The sequence below is a fragment of the Phyllobates terribilis genome, unplaced genomic scaffold, assembly GCF_046119375.1.
Source record: "Phyllobates terribilis strain yellow unplaced genomic scaffold, ASM4611937v1 Scaffold_1__5_contigs__length_1240528914, whole genome shotgun sequence".
Lineage (NCBI taxonomy): Eukaryota > Metazoa > Chordata > Amphibia > Anura > Dendrobatidae > Phyllobates > Phyllobates terribilis.
The window spans coordinates 503,338,366-503,358,039 of NW_027362761.1; the positions used below are offsets into that span (position 1 = coordinate 503,338,366).

The 19,674-nt window shown below is 40.7% G+C and overlaps 1 protein-coding gene across 14 annotated transcripts in view; it reads right to left on the bottom strand.

Annotated features, from left to right (window-relative positions):
• Positions 1-651: 651 nt before the first annotated feature.
• Positions 652-19,674, bottom strand: part of MAST4 (microtubule associated serine/threonine kinase family member 4) — a 548,534-nt gene continuing 529,511 nt past the window's right edge. For 11 of the 14 annotated variants that reach the window (XM_073680208.1, XM_073680206.1, XM_073680207.1 and 8 more), the window contains 10 exons: positions 17,951-18,073; positions 17,601-17,713; positions 15,965-16,092; positions 12,884-13,107; positions 11,348-11,548; positions 8,092-8,318; positions 7,820-7,942; positions 7,353-7,489; positions 5,693-5,874; positions 652-5,333 (listed from right to left, as the gene is read on the bottom strand). In XM_073680208.1, coding sequence (XP_073536309.1) covers positions 1,927-5,333; positions 5,693-5,874; positions 7,353-7,489; positions 7,820-7,942; positions 8,092-8,318; positions 11,348-11,548; positions 12,884-13,107; positions 15,965-16,092; positions 17,601-17,713; positions 17,951-18,073 — 4,865 coding nt within the window. In that variant the 3' untranslated portion in view covers positions 652-1,926. The remainder of the gene's footprint in view (positions 5,334-5,692; positions 5,875-7,352; positions 7,490-7,819; positions 7,943-8,091; positions 8,319-11,347; positions 11,549-12,883; positions 13,108-15,964; positions 16,093-17,600; positions 17,714-17,950; positions 18,074-19,674) is intronic. The other 3 variants (XM_073680217.1, XM_073680209.1, XM_073680218.1) reach the window with 1 other exon arrangement.

Genomic DNA, 19,674 nt, shown 5'->3' on the forward strand with positions numbered 1-19,674 from the left:
TTGTAGACTGTTGGCAGTCGAGACCGCCCTTCCTTAAAGTCCACCTGTCAGCAGGATTGTGCTTAGTAAACCACATAGACTGTCAGGAGGGTGCTGTTACACTGAGTAAAATGATACCTTTGTTGATGAAATCCGTCCAGTGGTTCTTTTATAATCTTTACTTTCATTTCTGACATAATGATATGCATGTGCTCTGGCGCTCTGCTTATGTATTCATATCTCTGCCTTCTGACGGGTCATTGTGTTTTCAGTGACCTGCCTACTATTTTAAATACTGCCTGTGTAATTTCACAAGAAGTATTTAAAATAGTAGGCAAGTCACTGAAAGCACAGTGACGTGTCAGAAGGCAGAGATATGAATATATAAGCAGAGCACCAGAGCACATGCATATCATTATGTCAGAAATGAAAGTAAAGATTATAAAAGAACCACTGGATGGATTTCATCAACAAAGGTATCATTTTACTCAGTGTAACAGCACCCTCCTGACAGTGTATGTGGTTTACTAAGCACAATCCTGCTGACAGGTGCACTATAATCCCTAGGACTTGTATTCTGAGATCACTGTAAGATTGTAGCAGCTACACATTGTGTGATATGGACGCAAGCTGAGCGCTGTCACTGAATAAGAGTCACGCATTTATCTTAGGTCATCTTAGGGATAAGTTCCTCATTCTACGGCCATGGATTAACAAATACATGTTGCGGGGAGTGTGTATATAAAATATAAATAAGGCTTTACAAAAAAAAAAAAAAAAGAGAAAGTAAAGTTACCCTCCAAGCACCAAATAGCTCTAACATGGCCCCGTGTTACACAAAACCCCCTTTATCTTACAATATTCACATATTTATAATACAGAAATACAAGATGCTATGAAATGTATGGAGCTATTTAATGCACTTCCCCCCAAAAAAACCCCAAAAAACATGAGAATGCTAAACCTCTACATTGTAAGGCCCTCGGCTACACATCAACACCAACAAAAAAAAATTCTCTTATGTAGCAAAACACAATTCCCTTTCAAGCCTATGTAGTAAACAGAAATATATACATTCAAGAACTGCAACAAAATGTATTTTTTTCTTCCCGCCCCCACAAAAGGTTAAGATATTTGCACTTGTGAAATGGAGGTTGACAATAAGATAAGAATCGATTTTCTAAATGAAGGATCAGTGCTTTGATAATAGTAGTAATGTGCTATGTATACGGATACAAAAGGCTCTAGGTGATAATACAGTATGGACAACATAGAGAAGTCATAGCAAAGCCATACTATGCGCGATACTGACTAGCTAGATGAGGTCATCATTGGAAATATCAACTATTTGGCACAACAAGGGTCATTATTGTAGGACCCGTCAGCATACTTCTATCCCTAACACTAGGCCTCGTGATGAGAAGACTATGGGGCACCGCTGGACACTTAAACAGGATAACCATAGATAACCGATCAATGAGTTCAGGACGAAGTTAATTCTTTCGAAGATTGCTTTAAACACCACAGTTAATCGTAGTCGTCACATGTTGGTTTTGTTCTTCTCAGAGTTTTGTCACTCCACAAACAAAAAGAAAAAAAATAATCCAAATCTTAATGTTTTTTTTTTCATTTTTTAAGAAAGTAAACAGTAGAATTGAGCAGCAAACTGTACATTCGACATTTAACACAACATACTACAGTGTAAATTACAGACCTTTTCCCCCATAGCCCTTTCCCTTTCTACCGACTAGGTACATCGTTCTGTTCGTAACTGCATCCGGAAACTGAAAACCTCATAAGCTGGGACTGAAATCTGAAACAAACTACTAACTGTATCGTCAAACGGGTTACAAATAGATATGGAAACACTACACAGTGCTGGTTTTGAAAGAAGTTTCAGATTAGCAGCTACTACAGTAAAGAGGTCTTGGTGAAGGTGCTGGCAGATTATGTCTTTTTGTGAGGACTATTCTGTGGAATTGTATCCTTTCCTCTTTTTTGTCCCTTCAAGTCTGAAGAAAGGCTACTCAAATTCTCCAGAGATGCGGCTGGTGGCTTCGGCATGTTTTTCGCAACAGTCTTTTTGCTTGGAGATGATGGTGGATCTCTCCGCGTTGAGACCGGGGCTGTATTATTTGTAAGGACACAGGATTGCTTATCAGTGACAGGTTTACTGGAAACATTGCCCTCCCTTAAAGCAGCGAAAGTCTTACCAGAGGACATCTGGACATCCTTCTTAACTTTGACATTTGCAGTGTTCAAGTTGGGAATTTGCTCGCTTTTCTCCTTACAACCACTCATAGTTAAGTGCATTTTACTTGCGGAGACATCTTGATATGCGGCTTTGGGTAAAGAAGTAATGTTGATGTTGGCATCAGGCAGGGTCTTTTTTAGGTCTCCTTCTTTCCCCACTAGGTTTTGAGAAACGCTAGGCTTACTTTTTTCCACAGTCACCACTCTAGTATCTTGATTTGTAACAGAAGTAATCTTAATTTTACCTTTGTCGCTATGGACGTAAAGTGCTTCAGTGCTTTTACTATCTTGATGGTTAACCGCTAAGGAAACTTTAAGTTCTGCAACTTCAGGTTTAGCTTGGACATAGGATTTGGTAGCAATCATTCGATTTAATTTTGGATTTGCACTTGTTTTTTCTTTAAGATGTGACTTTGCAGAACATTCTTTAAGGTTTACAGAGGCTGGTGTTTCAGAAGTAACTGAAGGCTCCTTGTCAAAACACAGCTTAGAAGTGGACACATTGGCGGTGGCATTTGTGTTTACTTGAGTAATGGGAGAAGTGGATGTGGAACTAGTTTCTGTTTTAGTGGTAACTTTGCCGGGGGTAAGGCTACCAACTTCAGCATTTAATCCAGTAATCGCTTTTATTGAGCATTCAGATCGGTGAACCGTTTGACTAGTTGTCTCCTCAGGCAGCTTTGAATTAGGCTTTTGCGTGGAAGCTATTTTATCAGGGAGTGATCGCCTCAGAGAATCTGCTTTAGATTCTGGTAACAGCTTTGACTTGTTGAGGCAGCTGACAAGCTTCATCTGTGCAGAAGTCTGCTCCTCTTTAACAGTTGTGAGGTTTTTAATACTGGTTACGGATTTAACATTCAAAGAGAGAGGTGTGTGCAGCATGTTAGAACAGGGGGTCAATTTTCTCAAAATTGGACCTTCGGCGTCATTTTTCCCTTTACTTTCCGCAGTGCTTTTTTGTGAAGTATCTTGATGCTTTTTACTTTGGCTATTGCAGTTTAAGTCAGTGGATTTAGCTTGTGCATTTGATAAAGTTTTGTTAGCAGGCCCAAGTTCAACCAGAAGAGAAGAGTCAACATTCTTTAGCACAGATATGTGATTATTAGAGTCTATCTGGGGAACAGACTCCTGTTGATTTTTTTCCTCTATACAGTCAAGCGCTGAAATGTATTTTTCGGAGTTGCTAGATTGTGTCAGGCACGTAGCAGGAGTATTCTCACAGGACTCTCTGAATGTGCAAGTCCTTTCAGAGTATGATGTACTATGTGTTTGCTCCAGTGAGCATTTGACAGAGGACATATCCTGAGTTGCCATCTCTTGTCTATTTGCTTTCACAGAAGAAGACAATCCTTCTGTCACTGGACACTTCAATATTGGTTGCAATGTGCTTATCCTTTGACTTTCGACTGCATTAGTCACGTCTACAATGTTCTTCTTTGATCCGGGGCCTGATGACTCTTTGTTCTGATGAATCTTAACAGTGTGACATTCAGCTTGTAGACTCTCACTCTGATTCTCTTTAATAGGTCCCTTGTGTGCGGTATGAATATTTGAGTAATTACAGTTGTTTTTCGGAAATAACAATACATTTCCATTGTCTACAATCTCATTTCTTGAATTTCGGCTTTGATCATCAGGTTTAATAGGGTTATTACAGATATCATCACACTCTGCTTTCGTAACCTTTGGCCCTGATAGTAATGCTATGTCTAACGTGCCTTCGATAGGCTTCAAGGAAGATACAGCCCTTGTTTCGAGTTTATATTCAGAAGGGCTTTTCCGAACTGGGGTCTCAGTAGCTATAATGGATGCTTTTTCTGCATTGCTTTCACATCTACTGTTACAAGTTTTTAAAGAAGCAAAAGAGAGAGAATTGTTCTGACCATTCAAAGTCCTGTTATCTAGCAGGGTCAATGATTCTGTCTGAATATGTCCAGGTTTTGTTTGCATACATTCATGAGAGACTGGAATCATTTTAGATTTTAAGACTTGACACAGGCTGCCGTCTTTCTCGTCAAATGATTTTTTCTTCCGAAAATATTCAATGTTTGTTGGAGACGGCTTATCTAAATTGTCCTCTTTCACAAACTTCTCTGAAGGATGGGTAAGTTTATCTTGCAGGGAGCATGATGTAGGAGCCTTCTTGAGTTCATAAGATACATGGGCGCTTTCTGCAACAGGTGAACCATGACAAAATGAAGGGGTGTCCATAGACATACAGGCACCATTTGGCCGAGCATTTCCATTCTTGCAAGGAGTGTCTTTAAATGTAATACCTCCAGAACGAGATTCATAAACCGGAAATTTATTCTCAGATAAGTTTGATCTCTTCAGAAGGTGCGCTTTTTCTTCCTTCTCTACATCTGAAGCTAGGATTCCCATTTCGCTATGTAAATCCTGTATTAGGTTCTGTTTTAGAAGGAAGTCTTGTCTTTCTGATACATCTTTTTTCTTCATAACTAACTTGACCTTTAGTTTCTCTTTATCAAGCTCATCCAAGGACTCTTGTCTCCCAAGTTTCCGTGATACTGGACGCTTCAAACAACCTTGCTCAACGGGCCTGACTCGTGTAGATCCAGAGATATCACATGTGTTCATCTCCAGACATTGCAATGTTAGCTCGCGTTGTGAGGATTGCTTATGAACTTCTTCCTTGGTAACTTCTAAATTGTGCTTACGAGGACATAAGTGCTTCTTTTCACAGCAGTATGATGGGGAGAGTTTTTCTTCTGACTGCACTCTTTTTAAAAGTGGAGATCTTGGAGGCTCAGCACTCTTGGGCCTAACAACATGCCTAACAATGGTGGGTGGAGAATGCATTTTTGAAGGAAAAGTGGTGGTAGTCTTTGAGTTCCCCACTGTATGGCCATGTAGAGGAGATGGAGAGCGTTGTGGGGAAGGTGGCTGAGGAGTTGGCGAAGGTGTTCTTGCAAGTGGTGACAAAGGAATACTTCCAGCAGATTTACGTCTTCCAGACCTGTACCTCTGTCCTCCCAGCTTGGGGCCCAAACCATGAAGAGTGCTTGGTCTAATATGTCCAGAACCTGCTGGAGAATTTGGAGCACTTGAACTTGGAGAACTGCTCTGTGAAGAATTAGTGCCTAAGAAAAAAGAACACAATTAAGAATAATTATTATAAATAATACAAATATTCCGGCTAAGAAAACAAAAATGACATCTACAACCACACACGCAAAACCTTCTCAAAACTAATTCAATAACCTCATGAGTGTGAATGTAAACTAAACATTATGCTATGGGTGCCTACTTATTGTTGGGAGAGCAGTCGTTGTCAAATACACAATTAAAATTGCTGATAAAAATTTGCAAGTGAAATGAAACCTGTTCAGTATCTATGCAAATCAAGGAACCAGAGCAAACTCTAAGCTTTACATATGTCTGTCCAGTTTTACATATTTGATTAGCTTTAAGCCAACACTTAGGTCTCTAGGTAACTCACCAGATGGGAAGTCGGGAGTGGAGCGACAGCTCGGTGTAGGTGACCTTGGAGATAGACTGTGAGTAGGTGATGCAGGCAGACTTTCACCAGATGACAGTGACCTGTTTAAACAGGAAAAGCTACGACTTGTGTGGAGCAGAGGAGATGGCTGCTTAGCCAGCTTTTTGAAAAAAGACCTCCTCCTAAAAAAGAAAAAAGTACATGAAAAAATGAGCATTAACAGCTACACTTGGGTAGTTTTACCACATGGAAAATAGCTACAAGTAGAACACACAAAAGAGCTTTTCCCATCATAGGAACCGATGTATATCGCTAGGACATACCATCACTTTCTGATCCTAAAATTCTCCCATAAACCATTAGACTAATGTCAGCCAAACCTGCCAATATTGAGGAGATCGGCCAACAGTCTAATGTGTGTAGGAGCACAGGACAATTGACTGTCGGGGGAAATATCGATTTGGCACATTTGATTTCAGACTGCCGATCATATTGTTTCCCAGAGATAAGCTGTTACTAGACACAGAGAACACAGGAGCAATGATCCGAACAAGCGATAATGTGTATGGGAGAGACAGTTAGTGCGACAGCCAGCTAATGTGTATTAGGACCTACAGAATGATGTAGCAACAGCTGCGAGATATCGACAGGACAAGAGGTCGCAAAACAAGGATATGGCCACCTACTTGAGTTGTGTAAAGATGAGCACAACCCTGAGGACAGAGTTTGGTAACAGATACTCTGGACCTCTGCTCCTCCTGCTGAGCCAAACCAAATGGCTCCATAATGAAATCATTAGGAGAAAAAAACACCCATAAAGGTGATTGGAAAGTGAACGCTGTTTGTATAGCCCATCTTTAGGTACCTGATGAAGTCAGATCAACTACAAAAAGAGTTTTCTTACAATACAGATGGAACTTTTTTTTTTATTTTTATTTATTTTTTTACTTCCGCTGAGGTTTCCTACAAGTTATATTGATAGCACTCACTTTTCAAACACTTTTTTTCCCCCTAAGGAGGACAAGGGGTTGAGGACTGCTATATTTCCCCAAGATTCAATTCACTTAGAAATTAAACTTTATTAAACATGTATATCATCCATGAAAAGTTGGGAGAGTTATTAGGTACCCAAGAAAGCTGGCAATATCTAGCAGAGTATAGTTTACTAATGTCTTTGGTAACTCCCTATTTTCGGGCATGGATTTTGTTTGGAATGATAGGCAGTGTTGGTATTGGGGACCGTCCTGCTCTTCCTGGCCTGGTCTTCACCGTGGTTCTCCATCAGATGTACTCTCCTAGCATATATTGCTTGACAACTACAAATTTTTTCATACCTTTATCAGGAAGAGACAAGACTTAAGTGGCAGATTTAGTACTGCGGTCATGTGAAATATGAGACATTAAAGGGGTGTAGATGAAAAAAAAACTGAATATTTGATGTATTTTAATCACAGTGGTGTCTCTAATTCAGTATATATATATATATATGTATATATATATATATATAAAAAATCAATATAAGTGATGCAATTCTACAACAGATCAAAAACTATTTATATTATTGCTCCTGAGAGATTTTTATGACACACCATAAAAATTGATTTATGCTAATTATACCATATTCCTAGAGTTTATCAGATGTAAACTGTCTACAACCAACCTTTCGATATTTTCCTTCTTCTTGGTTTTCTTATTGCGTCTCACCATCCGGCTCCGGTAGCTGTTTCGCCGAGCCGGGCCGGTTTTTATTGATGTGTTCTCAAATGCTGTTGTTGTTATCGCCACCTTGCTTCCACTCTGTGAGGAAACGGCAAGATTTAGGAGGTCTCCATACATGTAATATTTACACAGTCCTGTATCAAAAAGGCAGATAAAAAAGTTCTCTGGCTTAGAAAGAGTATACATTTGTCTTATTTCCTTGGCCATTTGCCTTCTTTCTTCTTTTATATTCTGTTCCTAACCTGTAAATTATTTATTCTGGACTTTTTGGGGATTATGGCCCCTTTGCTGGCACCAGAAAGCTTCAACAAACATCTAAAGTTTAGACTTTGTGAACAATACACAAACCATGGGTGATTTACTTCTCACAACCCTAACTGCCAAGGAGAAGGAAACTCCAAAACTTACCTTAAGAAGCAGCTCTATGACTTCTGTGTGAACAAGGCCATGAACTGGCTCATCATTTATATGGGTAATAAGATCTCCGGCTTTAAGACCAGCTTGATAGGCAGGACTTCCTTCTTCAACACTCTATGTAAAAAATAAATAAATAAGAATATGCAAAAAAGGCAAACAATAATGAACTATATTAAAAAAAAAAATATGTTACAGAAGAAAAATTGTTAAAAAGAAAAAAAAACAAAAAAACAACCGAGCATAACATCTCAGTGACGTCTTACCCAGACAATATGGTGCACCGTGTAAACATCGCTGTCACCAACAAACACTCTGATCGCCTGCAGGGTGAAGCCAAACTTTTTGCCAGAACTCTGAATGATGATCGGTTGCCTTGGGCTGAAGGATGAGATTGAAGAATCCCGACTGGGAGAGGAATCTCTGGAGGATGGGTCCGAAGATAGGGAAAGAGGGGAAACTGGACTTCCAAGAGGGGAAACACTGTAGACATCTACAAAACAAAACCGTCAACGATACATTAATATTTGCAGAGATATCATTTATTTTGTGAACACACAGCGAAGCAATGGATGAAGTAGGAAGTTGCCATTTCAAGCAATTCAGTGACAAATACAAACCATGCAGGAAATATATTATATCATGTGTGATATCAGACTGGCAATTCTTTTACGTTCGGAAATCCCATCCCTGAAATTTTGCGACCCAAACTAAAATTCAAGGAAAAATCAAATATTGTCTGAAGAACATTGAATCAGTACAGACTAATCTACTCTACTAATCCTAATTATACTCATTTTTTGAAGCCCATAAACAGCAGGCAAGAAAGTATTTAGACAAATCTGTAAACCGCTAATGAAAAAACTGACGGAGGATAGCTTTATTAAATCAATACATCAAAAGAAAATCGCAATGAAGCAAACATTGATGGAAAGCTATCTAACATAGTAACAAGAAACTGGAATAAGCATTGTCGGAACGTAGTACATAATTGTGATGTGGTTGTTCCTCGACCAGAAGCTTGTCAAACGTCTGTCTCCTCTAACACGAATGTCACACGGCTGTAGGATTCACAGCAAACCCTAAACTTTTACCCACTAAATACATTGGAGTCACTGTTCACCGTGGCAGATTTCTACAGTTCTAACAGGTCATGACAGCTATCGTGAGAAGCAAGTTATTTTTGAATAAAAACAAGATGAAGCAGATTGTCACTAGTGTGTCAGATGTGACAGACAGTCGCCCTGCAGTTGCTTGCAGGAGATCTCTTCGTTTGGCATTACAGACACCTTCTTAGATCTGTCTTACTCTAGGACCTAGCGGCTACCTTCCTCTTGCTAATTAACACCCCGACCTGGGAGTTTTAATACTTTCAGTTTTCAATAGGGAGGGGCAGGTGATATTCACATGACCCCTTGTGAAGGTTTGGAGCAAGTGCAGTTCTTACTTCCTCTTTGGTGCTTAGAGCACATGTACGCCATCTCTCTGAAGTCGACTCAAGCTAAGCTACTTCCCCATGTCTGTCTCCCCTTGCTGTCTTTAGTTGTCAGTAAGGATCGACTAGCGCTCATCCTGCCCCCCTTCCCCATCTATAGCCAAGTACTAAGGAAATACAGAGATAGGTTCCTGTGCGGCGATTGGTGAGGAACCAATATAGGGACGGTAGGGGTAGACAGGGTGATTGTAGATCAGCCTGGGAGGTCTCCACTTCCCATTTCCCTAGTGTCTGGGCTTCCTTGCCCTCATCACTTCGTGTTGCACTTTGTCTTTCCTACACTGTGCATGACACAGATCTTGTTATGAAAAACCAAAAAATTTGATCTATTTTTTTTTCAGAAAAAGGTGCAAAGAAAAAAGTAACGACCTCACAACTCAACTACTGACCACTAGTACTACACATCTATATAGTGTACATAGGATTCCTTAAGGTTTAAGAGCATTTTTAGAAGACTCTTCGACATATCATAGACACATGTTAGAAGTGTTCATTAGTGGGGGATCAGAGTGCAGAGACCTCCACTGAGTAATAAAAAGAAGCACCATGAGCGCTGGGCTTTATTGTGATCTCCGAAGTTGAGGATGGTCACATTATAAAGTCCATCTTCAATTGGCTTGGAGTTTAGAACTCGAACTTGAATCCTTCTGCTCCTCCTTTTTAGCAATTGTCAGCAACTGGACCCCTACCAATTATATGTTGCTATAATAGGTCATGGAATCCTCTTTCTCACGCACAGCTCCAGTAACAAGTACAGTGCTAGTATGGTTGCTATAGGAGCCAAATTGCCTACAATGCTGTATAGCCCCTATACAATGCAGTTTGGGGCAGGCGGACTCGCTTTAAGGCAGCAATGAGAATTTCTGGACAGAACTAGACTGATGTGGCAGTATGTGATGAAAAGTCTAACAATGTAAAATATGAAATTAAACTTAAAAAAAAAAAGTTAATTCTGGCATAAACTTGTATGATTTGGGAAAACTGACAGTTAGTCCTTCATATTCATGAGCTCTGTATAATTCCACCCCCCACCAATGATTGGCATCTTTCTGCCTATGCACAGTGTACACAAAAACATGCCAATCAGTAGTGGCGGCGAAGTTACAGAGAGCTCAGCATTAGGTGCTATATCTGCAGCAGATAAAATAGTAATTTTATCAAAACTGCAGCAGGCATCCCAGCAGGTGATACATTGCTGAAATCAGGGTCTCTGTCATTATATCGTAATTCTCTCAGTTGGAGTAGCAAAAATTTGTTGCAAAGTTGAAGTTTATAGTTTTCAGCTCATTTTCTAGATTAATGGTTACTGATGCAGTTTATCGTGTAAGGAGCACATTGCTTACAAGCTCTTTGCTATAGAGCTTGAAAGTGCTGCTCTGAAATTGCCCAGATTGCTGGATCTAAAGGCAAAGCTGGCTCATAAAACAGCATTGAAGACAGCAGAGTATGGGCCAGCTCTAATGCTGTTGGTCCAAGCAGTCAATCATCAAGAGCATACCGTGCCTTAACAAGTAGGAAACCAAGAGGCAAGGGGGCAGTGAGCTCCTGAAGATAGAACAGAGAAAACTCCTTTAAGGATGAATGAAATATCCCTTACAACCAGGACACAAGATAACATATTAGTGATCATTATAGATGTAGCAGGCATTACGCAAACCGTCATAGCATGCTATGGTATTAATATAGGCTATGCAGGCACTCTGCTTAGCACAGCCGCTCATTTCATTTGCATTGGAGCCATCATATTGTACAACTTTTGTACAAATATTAAACTACATTCTTGGCACATCGTTCTCCATCAGTGTATCTGTAATATGCTATTAGTTTAATCATTTTAAAAAATATCTGAAATGTTGGTATTCTTCCTTTTCCAATCACATCTCCTTTCCTTCCCTTGTGCCACAAACATAAAATCCCACCGAACAGCAACTAGTCACAAACAAATTATGTAACAATGGATGGCAAATGGCGAGAGAAGGACATGCAAAAGTCAGAAGATTTCATGCTTAGGGTTTGTATAGCACTACCTCCAGGGATCATGAGCGACAGAGCACTAGCAGAGATGGACTTAGTCACTTTCCCAGACAATTTCTGCTTCTCTGTGTTTTCTAATCGCTGACGAGCCATATGAGAAGCGGTTTCATTGGAGAGCTTTGAGGAATTATCTGTGCTGTCCACGCTCTCGCTCCTTCCATTTATCTGATCTAAGTGTTCTGAAAAACTACTCACTGTTCAAGGAAGAAAGGACAGAGATATTACAACAACCACGGCTATACAGCTGAAGTCTATTCTTACTATCCAGACATATGTGCAATGAATAGAGATGAGGAATGGGCCGAAGGGCTGATCTTCAATACTTCAATACCATTAAATGATACAGATATGGCTATTGTATGAGAACACGGATTGCTATTCTAGAACATTTTGTGGGGGGGGAGGAGGGGGAAATCACAATTTAGCCTGCAGATTTTCCTAGAAACTAGTACATTCCAAAAAGCCAGTATGTTTTTTTTAGAAAAAATACAAGAAATTGGCGCTTCCACTCTGCGTCTCCAGGATTCTTCAATACGGTTTATTAAAATGCAAAGATAAAAATACAACGTGTTTCGGCTGGGTCAGCCTTCATCAGGTGAATACTATTATACTAATACAATTCACCTGATGAAGGCTGACCCAGTCGAAACGCGTTGTGTTTTAATCTTTGCATTTTAATAAACCGTATTGAAGAATCCTGAAAACACAGTGGAAGCGGCAATTTCTTGTATTTTTTCTTTACGTTGGAACCTGTTGAAGGACCCTCCATCATTTAAAGAGGTGGCAGAAGACCACTAACATGGATTTATACAGAATACACGTTATCCTAGAGTTGTGCCATCCTACAGTTATACCTGTATTTTTCATTTGCTACCAATCATGATATAATCTAAAACTACATTTAGATAGCGCTCCCTTGTAATCTAGGCTACACCCTGCAGCAAAAAAACAGTATGGTTCATCAAACTCTCCTTTAGTCTGAACATATTTGTATTGGACCCTATGTAAAATACATGATTCATGCACGAAAGACCATGCCAACTCTGCTTCTAGCATAATGAGGAAATTTGAGAATACACTTCATTTTTTTTTCAATGCCTTAAATATAGATAAAAAAAAGTTTTGAAACGCTTTAATTAACCTCCAGGCATTGCAAAGTTAAGAATGTTTATAATATACTTTACTTAGCTTTTTTCTATCCCAAATAGTAGGTTGCAATGCCCAGTTCATGCTCCTTTATAAGATCCTTTTAACTGCTGCTCATCAAGAATCTATACATTATATTCTAACAGTTTTTGTATCAGAATTCCCCTGAGTACAGGGAAGGAGAACAGAGAGGATCAGAGACGTAGAGTCTGTCTGAATGCGGGTTATGGATTCTTGCTGAGCCTCAGTTGAAAGGAGCTTGTAAAGGAGCATGAACTAGGTATTGAAACAGCACTGCAGAATAGGGTTTAGGAGTGAAGGAAGCAAAAGTTGATAACAGACATTCATAACTTTGCAAGGCCTGGAGGATAATGTATACGCACCTGACACTGTGGAGCTGCTGATGCTGACCGGTGTGGAGAGATCAGGATCTTCCTGCGGAGAGTCTTCTGATACAAGAACAGACTTGTCTTCTTCCTGTGATTCCCCAGCCCCGGAATCATCTCGCTCTAGGTCAGAGGAGATCGCAAACTTTGGCAGGAGGTTGGCATTGTGCCGCTGCTTGAGACTTTCAGCATCTGAAGACGTTGATATAGAGAGCTGCTGCCTGTTTGATCAATGGAAACAAACAGTGAGTTGTCTCTGAGCAGAGCTCCGTCCTTATACATGTCCACGTTCTCTATGTGTAGAAGAAACTTGAATATGGTGCTTTAGAAGAAATTGAATATTCACAACAATGGAGACAACTAAGCTTGTTTAAAAGATGGTCCAGAATAAAAAAAAAAAGGTTCTGACTTTCTCTCTAGAAAGAGCGCCACCATTGTCAATGTGCTGTAACTGGTACTGCCGTAGAGTAACAACACCAGACACATCTCAAAAACAAACAAGGTATCTAACAGCAGCCTGTATAACAAGGGCAGGTGGCACATACCTTTTTAAAAAAAGAAAAAAAATTTAAATATCTTTGACCTCTGCATATACACACATATACATACAGTACATTAATATAATGTATATGATGGACACTCAGGAAAAAAAGTCAAGTGTCTGCTCCAGAACCTGACGTATCATAGCCTACATAAAGAGACTAAGGATGGTCAGGGAAGGCGTGGAATATGTTATAGTCCAAAGAAGAGGAAAAAATATCAGTACTCCACATTACATCTTACCCCGTTCACAGGATGGTGTAGACCGTTCAATATAATTGTAGAAGAGATAAAATTGAAGTACTCACCCATGTTTAAAAAATTCTAGAGGTTTTTTTTCCAAGTAGATAAAAAAAGCCTTTTAAATTTTTTATCATGGGTGAGTGCTGCAGATTCAGCTCTTCTACTACTACACTAAATATCTTATATACCATGTACATGTACTCTTTCTTCAATACTTTATTATTCACAATTGGAACGAGACATCTTTTTTCAGTTTCATTTGACCTAAAACAGAACAGCAATCTACTCTTAGGCTGGGTGCCCACGTAGCGTTTTTCAAGCGTTTATGCTGCGGAATTTCCGCAGCGGAAACGCTTGTGAAACGCTAGGTAATCCGCACCCCATGGTCCCCAAGGGGATTCCGCATGTTCTATGCACATGCTGCGGATTTTTCCGCAGCGTTTATGCTGCGTACAAAAATCCGCAGCATGTCATTTAATTTTGCGGAAGTGCAGCGGAACTCCCGCCATTGACTTGCATTGAGACGCACAGAAACCGCGACTGTACATTTTTACAAGCGGCTTCTATGCGTCTCTATGTGCGGATGGTACCCAGTTCTGGAGGAGAGGAGACTCTCATCCAGACCTGGGTACCATTCTACCTGTAAAAAAAGAATAAAATAACAAATAAAGTTTATACTCACCTGTCCGGCGGTTTCTCTCTGAATGCCAGCAGCGCTGAAGGACCTTCGGTGACGTCACAGTCATGTGACCGCAGGCCCTTCACCACTCTGTCTCGCGATATGCCGGCAGCCGGGAACCAGCCAGGAAGCAGCGCTGCCGCCACGCCGGGGCCTCGGGGGTGAGTATAGCTTTATTTGTTTTAATTTTTACGGTTCACACTGTATAAATCCATGCTGTTAGCATGGATTTATACAGTGTGACCTAGTTGTCAAGCACTTTCCAAGTGATGCTATCGCCTGGAAAGTGCTTGTCAATCTGCATGCGGAAACGCATGTGAACCCGCATGTGGATCCGCATGTATTCTGCAGGAAAAACGCATGCACAATCTGCATGCGTTTTTTCCTGCCAGGGAGATGCAGAAATGCTGCAGAAATTTTCTGCTTCATTTCTGCATCGTGGGCACATAGCCTTACTTCCACATGAACTTTCACATTAATTCCCCTTTTATCTAACTCACGACCTTTGCTTTATTGCTTCATATACCATAGACTTTTGTCAGACAGAAACTTCCTCTACAAAGTAGAAGTTAGAAACCTGCTTGCCAGGGGCTAAAGGCATCTAGACATTCAAAGTTTTGTAAATGTTTGCCCCCTCTACAAGAAACCTCTCATAACCAATTTCCATAAGACTTCAGTTCTATCTGGACTGTATAATAAGGACAACCCCAGCCCAAACATCTTATTAGGAAATATGGCTATCATAAAGTGCAGTTCTACTAGTGACCTTCTCCTTTATTAGCCTGGGTGCTGTGTGATACTAGACTTCCTCTTCAGTGGATTGTGGATGTTTTAGGAGCTCTACTAAATATCTTATCTCCACCGTATCTTTCGCCATGCCTGCACTACTAAAGCTAGGGCTTTGTGTCACTCCTAAGTAGAGATGAGCGGATCGATTCACGAGATTTCGGTCCAGCATCCAGGTCAGTGGTACCTGGCGGCTAGATGTCCCATGAATCTCTTACCAGCGTCCCTGATGCAGCATTTAATTTGTCAGAGCAGGTGAAACGTCATCTGTACGACGTGACGCACAGACGATGTCGCGTCAGCTCTGGCTAATGAACAAGGCAGGAGATTCATGAACATCCCATCTTGACCCCAAGTACCACTGACCTGATGCTGGACTGGAGTCTAGCGAATCGATCTGCTCGTCTCTAGTCCCGAGTAATGGTATGATTACATCATTACTATGACTTAAAGGTTAGCATAAAATGATTGTTCAAACCAAGTACAGACACTCCGTGCACCCTTGGTGTGGATGAGTAGTTCAGGTCACCTTGCCACCTACTTGTTTTCTCACTATCTTCGCACTCACCTGGCTCTGGTTAAGCCAGAACTATCAATCAAGTGAAATCAGAGTGAAGATTGATTGAAAACAAGTTGATGGGAAGGAAGGTGCACTGAACGGTTTGGCCACACCATGATGCACCGAGCGCTTGTGATTGGTTTAAACAATCATTTTGTGCTGACAGAGTCCCTTTAAACATTTCCCTTTGGGAAAATAAAAGTCTCAACCATTGCAATAAGATGTCCACCACTGCATTGTTTGCATAGAAACAGCTACATATTTTACTAACATCTCAGAGTACTCGGAGCTCCAGCTGAGAGATTCCACTGGAGGTAAATTCAGGTTTTTTGACTTCTCGGTGATATCATCTTTTTCTTCCATTTTGTTCTGCATCATCTGGTCAATACTGCTAAATACCTAAAACACGAGAGAAGAAATGAGGACTAATAGTACAAGTAGAAAGTACAAAACATACGTGCATCATCAATAATTCTCATGGCTATCAAAGCAAAGCATCTTGTCTGGTGTATTCATTTTCACACAATTGGACAACTAATTTAAGAGCTCTACTAAAGCAATAAGTACTTAAAGAGGTTGTCTTGGATCAACAAAAATTGGCCAAAGGGGAAAATGCCTTAAAACAAACAAAGTAGTATTACTTATAAGAACACAGACACCAATAACTGGTTGCAGCGGTCACATATGTCATGGTGATGTCATCTCAACATTACAGGTATCAAAGACCGACAGGCAGGAGGTTGGACCAGCTAATGAATGTGTATTTTCAATACTTAATGACATTTCCTGCCCTTTGCCTGTTTTTTTATTATCAAGTATAACCCCTTTAAACTTACTAATAACGTTACAATGAGGAAAGGTTTGGGTTAGGGTACGGTTACACGACCAATGTCTCCACATCCGAGAAAAACAGTCAAATTATTCTGAGCAGAGTTTGATCAGAGTGGCATCAGGTGTTCTTGGATGTGGGTATAGAAAAAAAAAGTTTCTCCACCTTCTCCTTCCTGTCGGTTCGTGAAAAATTGGACCACACTTGGATGTCATTCGAGCACGGTTTGATTTGTATCACGGACCCATAAACTTGCATTTTCGATTTTAACCCGACACTCAGATCCAAATTGGAAGTGTCTCCTGATTTTTTCTACAGACCACTTGGTTTCAGGAAAAAATCTGACATTTGCACTGCCCCATAGGATATCATAGGTTCAAGTGCCATCAGTGAAAACCACGGATCGCACTTATAAGAGAAAATCGGTAGTCCGAGTCAGCCTTGTTTTATCCACTTGGACAAGATACTTAAAGATTGGTTGGTTCTGGTATTGCATTGTCAGCCACAGACACTGCTAATGGAATAAAATAGTTTTTTTCCACATTACCTCTTTAAGATGATCTCTCTGAACCCCCTATAGGAGCCAGAACAGAGAGTCGCTCTGTATCAGTCGCTGTGGTGTTCATGGGCTCTGGACGTATTTGTATAACAGGGATAAGCATTCATCTGCATGCTTGGAATATAACACATGGCACGGTTAGACGGCCATATTACCCATGCGAGGATCGTATTGCAATCCTTGGACGGGCCATCAGCTCTCCTGACCTGAGCGTGACAGTGTGGTGTATTTCTATGCAGCTGTCATGATCAGGTCAGGAGAGCAGATGGCCAGTCCGAGGATTGCGATGCGATCCTTGTACAAGTAATACGTCAGTCTGTCTGCGTCCTAACCTGTAGCATCGATGATTTCCCCATGCAAAATAAGCTGCTGGTTGGTGGTGCCAAGAGTAGGGGCCAAATTCTAAAAGAGTTGGACAAGTCCTTCAACTGGCCAATTAGAGCATTTATGGCTACTGTGCTCTTCCTGGATTTCATTATATTTCTGCATTTTCCCATAAGTAGTAAAGAAGATACTTACTTTAGAGAACCTATGTGAGCATGAGGAAAACTGTCTAATTTCCATACTGAAATCCTCATCATTAGTATCATCCTCCTCTTCAGTTTCCATATGATGGTATTTTTCAGACCGGGCTGAAAGTCAGAATGTTCAATCATTAGAAGAAAATACCATGAATGCGATTCACTGATAACTGGTAGAGAGAAAAGTGTCTGTTAACTAAAACAAAGTAATGTGATAAACTTATCCAACGAAATAAAGAAGAGAAGAGGTGGAGTTTTCAATAAATATCTAGAAATCTATGTTGTAGCCAACAATGTCACAGGTTACTTCCATGCAACAACACAGCCCTAATATTTCACTCAACTTACTGTCAAAATAGCTTGTGTCATCTTCAGATTCGAGCTGAGGAATGAACTCTGCTTTCTGTCTTAGTAAACTGTTCCAGTCTAAGGCACAAAAGAAGGGATGTTGCTTCACCTCGTAAGCTCCCCCTGGGAAAGCAATGGGCAGAACAAGTTGTTAGAATGACACACGTGAGCACTATTCCATATCTTTATATGTTACGCTTTGATGATTCGGAATATTTCTGTACTTCTAGAAAAGTGACCATATTGTTTTACTATGCAAAATCATTCTGCATGAAAAAGCCAACAGAGAAAAACTTGCATGTATGAACATGTCTTCATGTGTAAGAGGTGTGGACTGGACTGTCGCGTTCCTATCCCTGAAGACGCCAATCGCATCAATGTGAATAATGTCCTGTGTCTTTTGCATATATTGTGTCATGTGATATTTGCCAATGTATTGTGATATGGCATTTTGATATGGTAGTGTATAGGATAAGACATAGGTTAGGACTTAGGACACAAGATAGGTAGGATAAGATAGTGACTGTAGTTAGATAGTGATGTTAGGTAAGGATCGATTTAATGTTTGGGACTAGCCAATAGTGGGAGAGGCTTAGTGTTAGGGAAAGAGACCACTTTCTGGTAGTTAGTCAGATTGGGACAAGTTAAAATTGAAGTAGGAAGTGTCTGTGAGCAGTGCTGCCATTTGGGTGAACTATTAAGAAAAGGAGACTAGAGACAAGGGAGTAGCATGACCTAGAACTGGCCGAAGACGTGACAGAGTGGCCTTCCACTTTAAAGGGGTCCTTGGATAGGACGACGAGTCACGAGAAACCCCGAACTTGCTAAACGCCAAAGGTAACGGACCTAAACAGGACTGAGTTCGCTTGACTAGTGAGTGGTCCCGAGCGGTAGATTCAAGGAACCAGTAGTGAAAGAAATAGGATGAAGAACCGTTGAGCAGGTAGAAAGACTTGCTGATCAGTAATGTGGCGACAAGCATGGCTGTGACGAAGTAGGGAGAAACAGTGTGCATCACCGGCCCCGGGAGTAGACTACAGTGGAAGGAAACGATGTGTGTGTGAAAATGCTTTTCACTGTGAAGGGAATGTCCAGAAGACTTTGTACCCGCTATCCTTTGTACATAACCCTTACCAAGTTACTGTTCAGTAAAGTCTGAGATTGGGAGACTCATTTATTGAACTCTGAAACCTATGGTCCTGGCTGGCCAACACCATCGGCTACAGGCAGGTGGCCTGCACGGGCACAAGGCCCCCACAGCGCCAACACCAACACCTAAACAAGACCCACTCTTTCATGTAGTGTGCCGGGACGTCACAGGAGAAGATGAGTGCCTCGCCCGTGGCTACCGCCCCGCGCCGCGCTACACATGTTCCACCGAATAGAGGAGAATGAACAAATACAAACATCTAAAGTAGAATTTCCTTACAAAAACCTTCTATTTCTGAACAGATTTGTAAAGAACCTGCAGCTGCAGATACACAGGAATCATAGGGCCCCAACTCATCAAATACCATTAAATTCCTAAAATTACATAAGGATTCATTTCATAAAATATAATAATGAAAAATAACAATTATGCTGAAATATGTGGGGCAGTCATGCCATCATTTCACTGCTAATTAGGCAGCAAGACAGTCTTCAGTTGTTGTAAAAGACAAGGTAATAAGAATCCTGCGGGACCAAACCTGACTTATCTGGGAATGACCAGGACAATAAAGGAG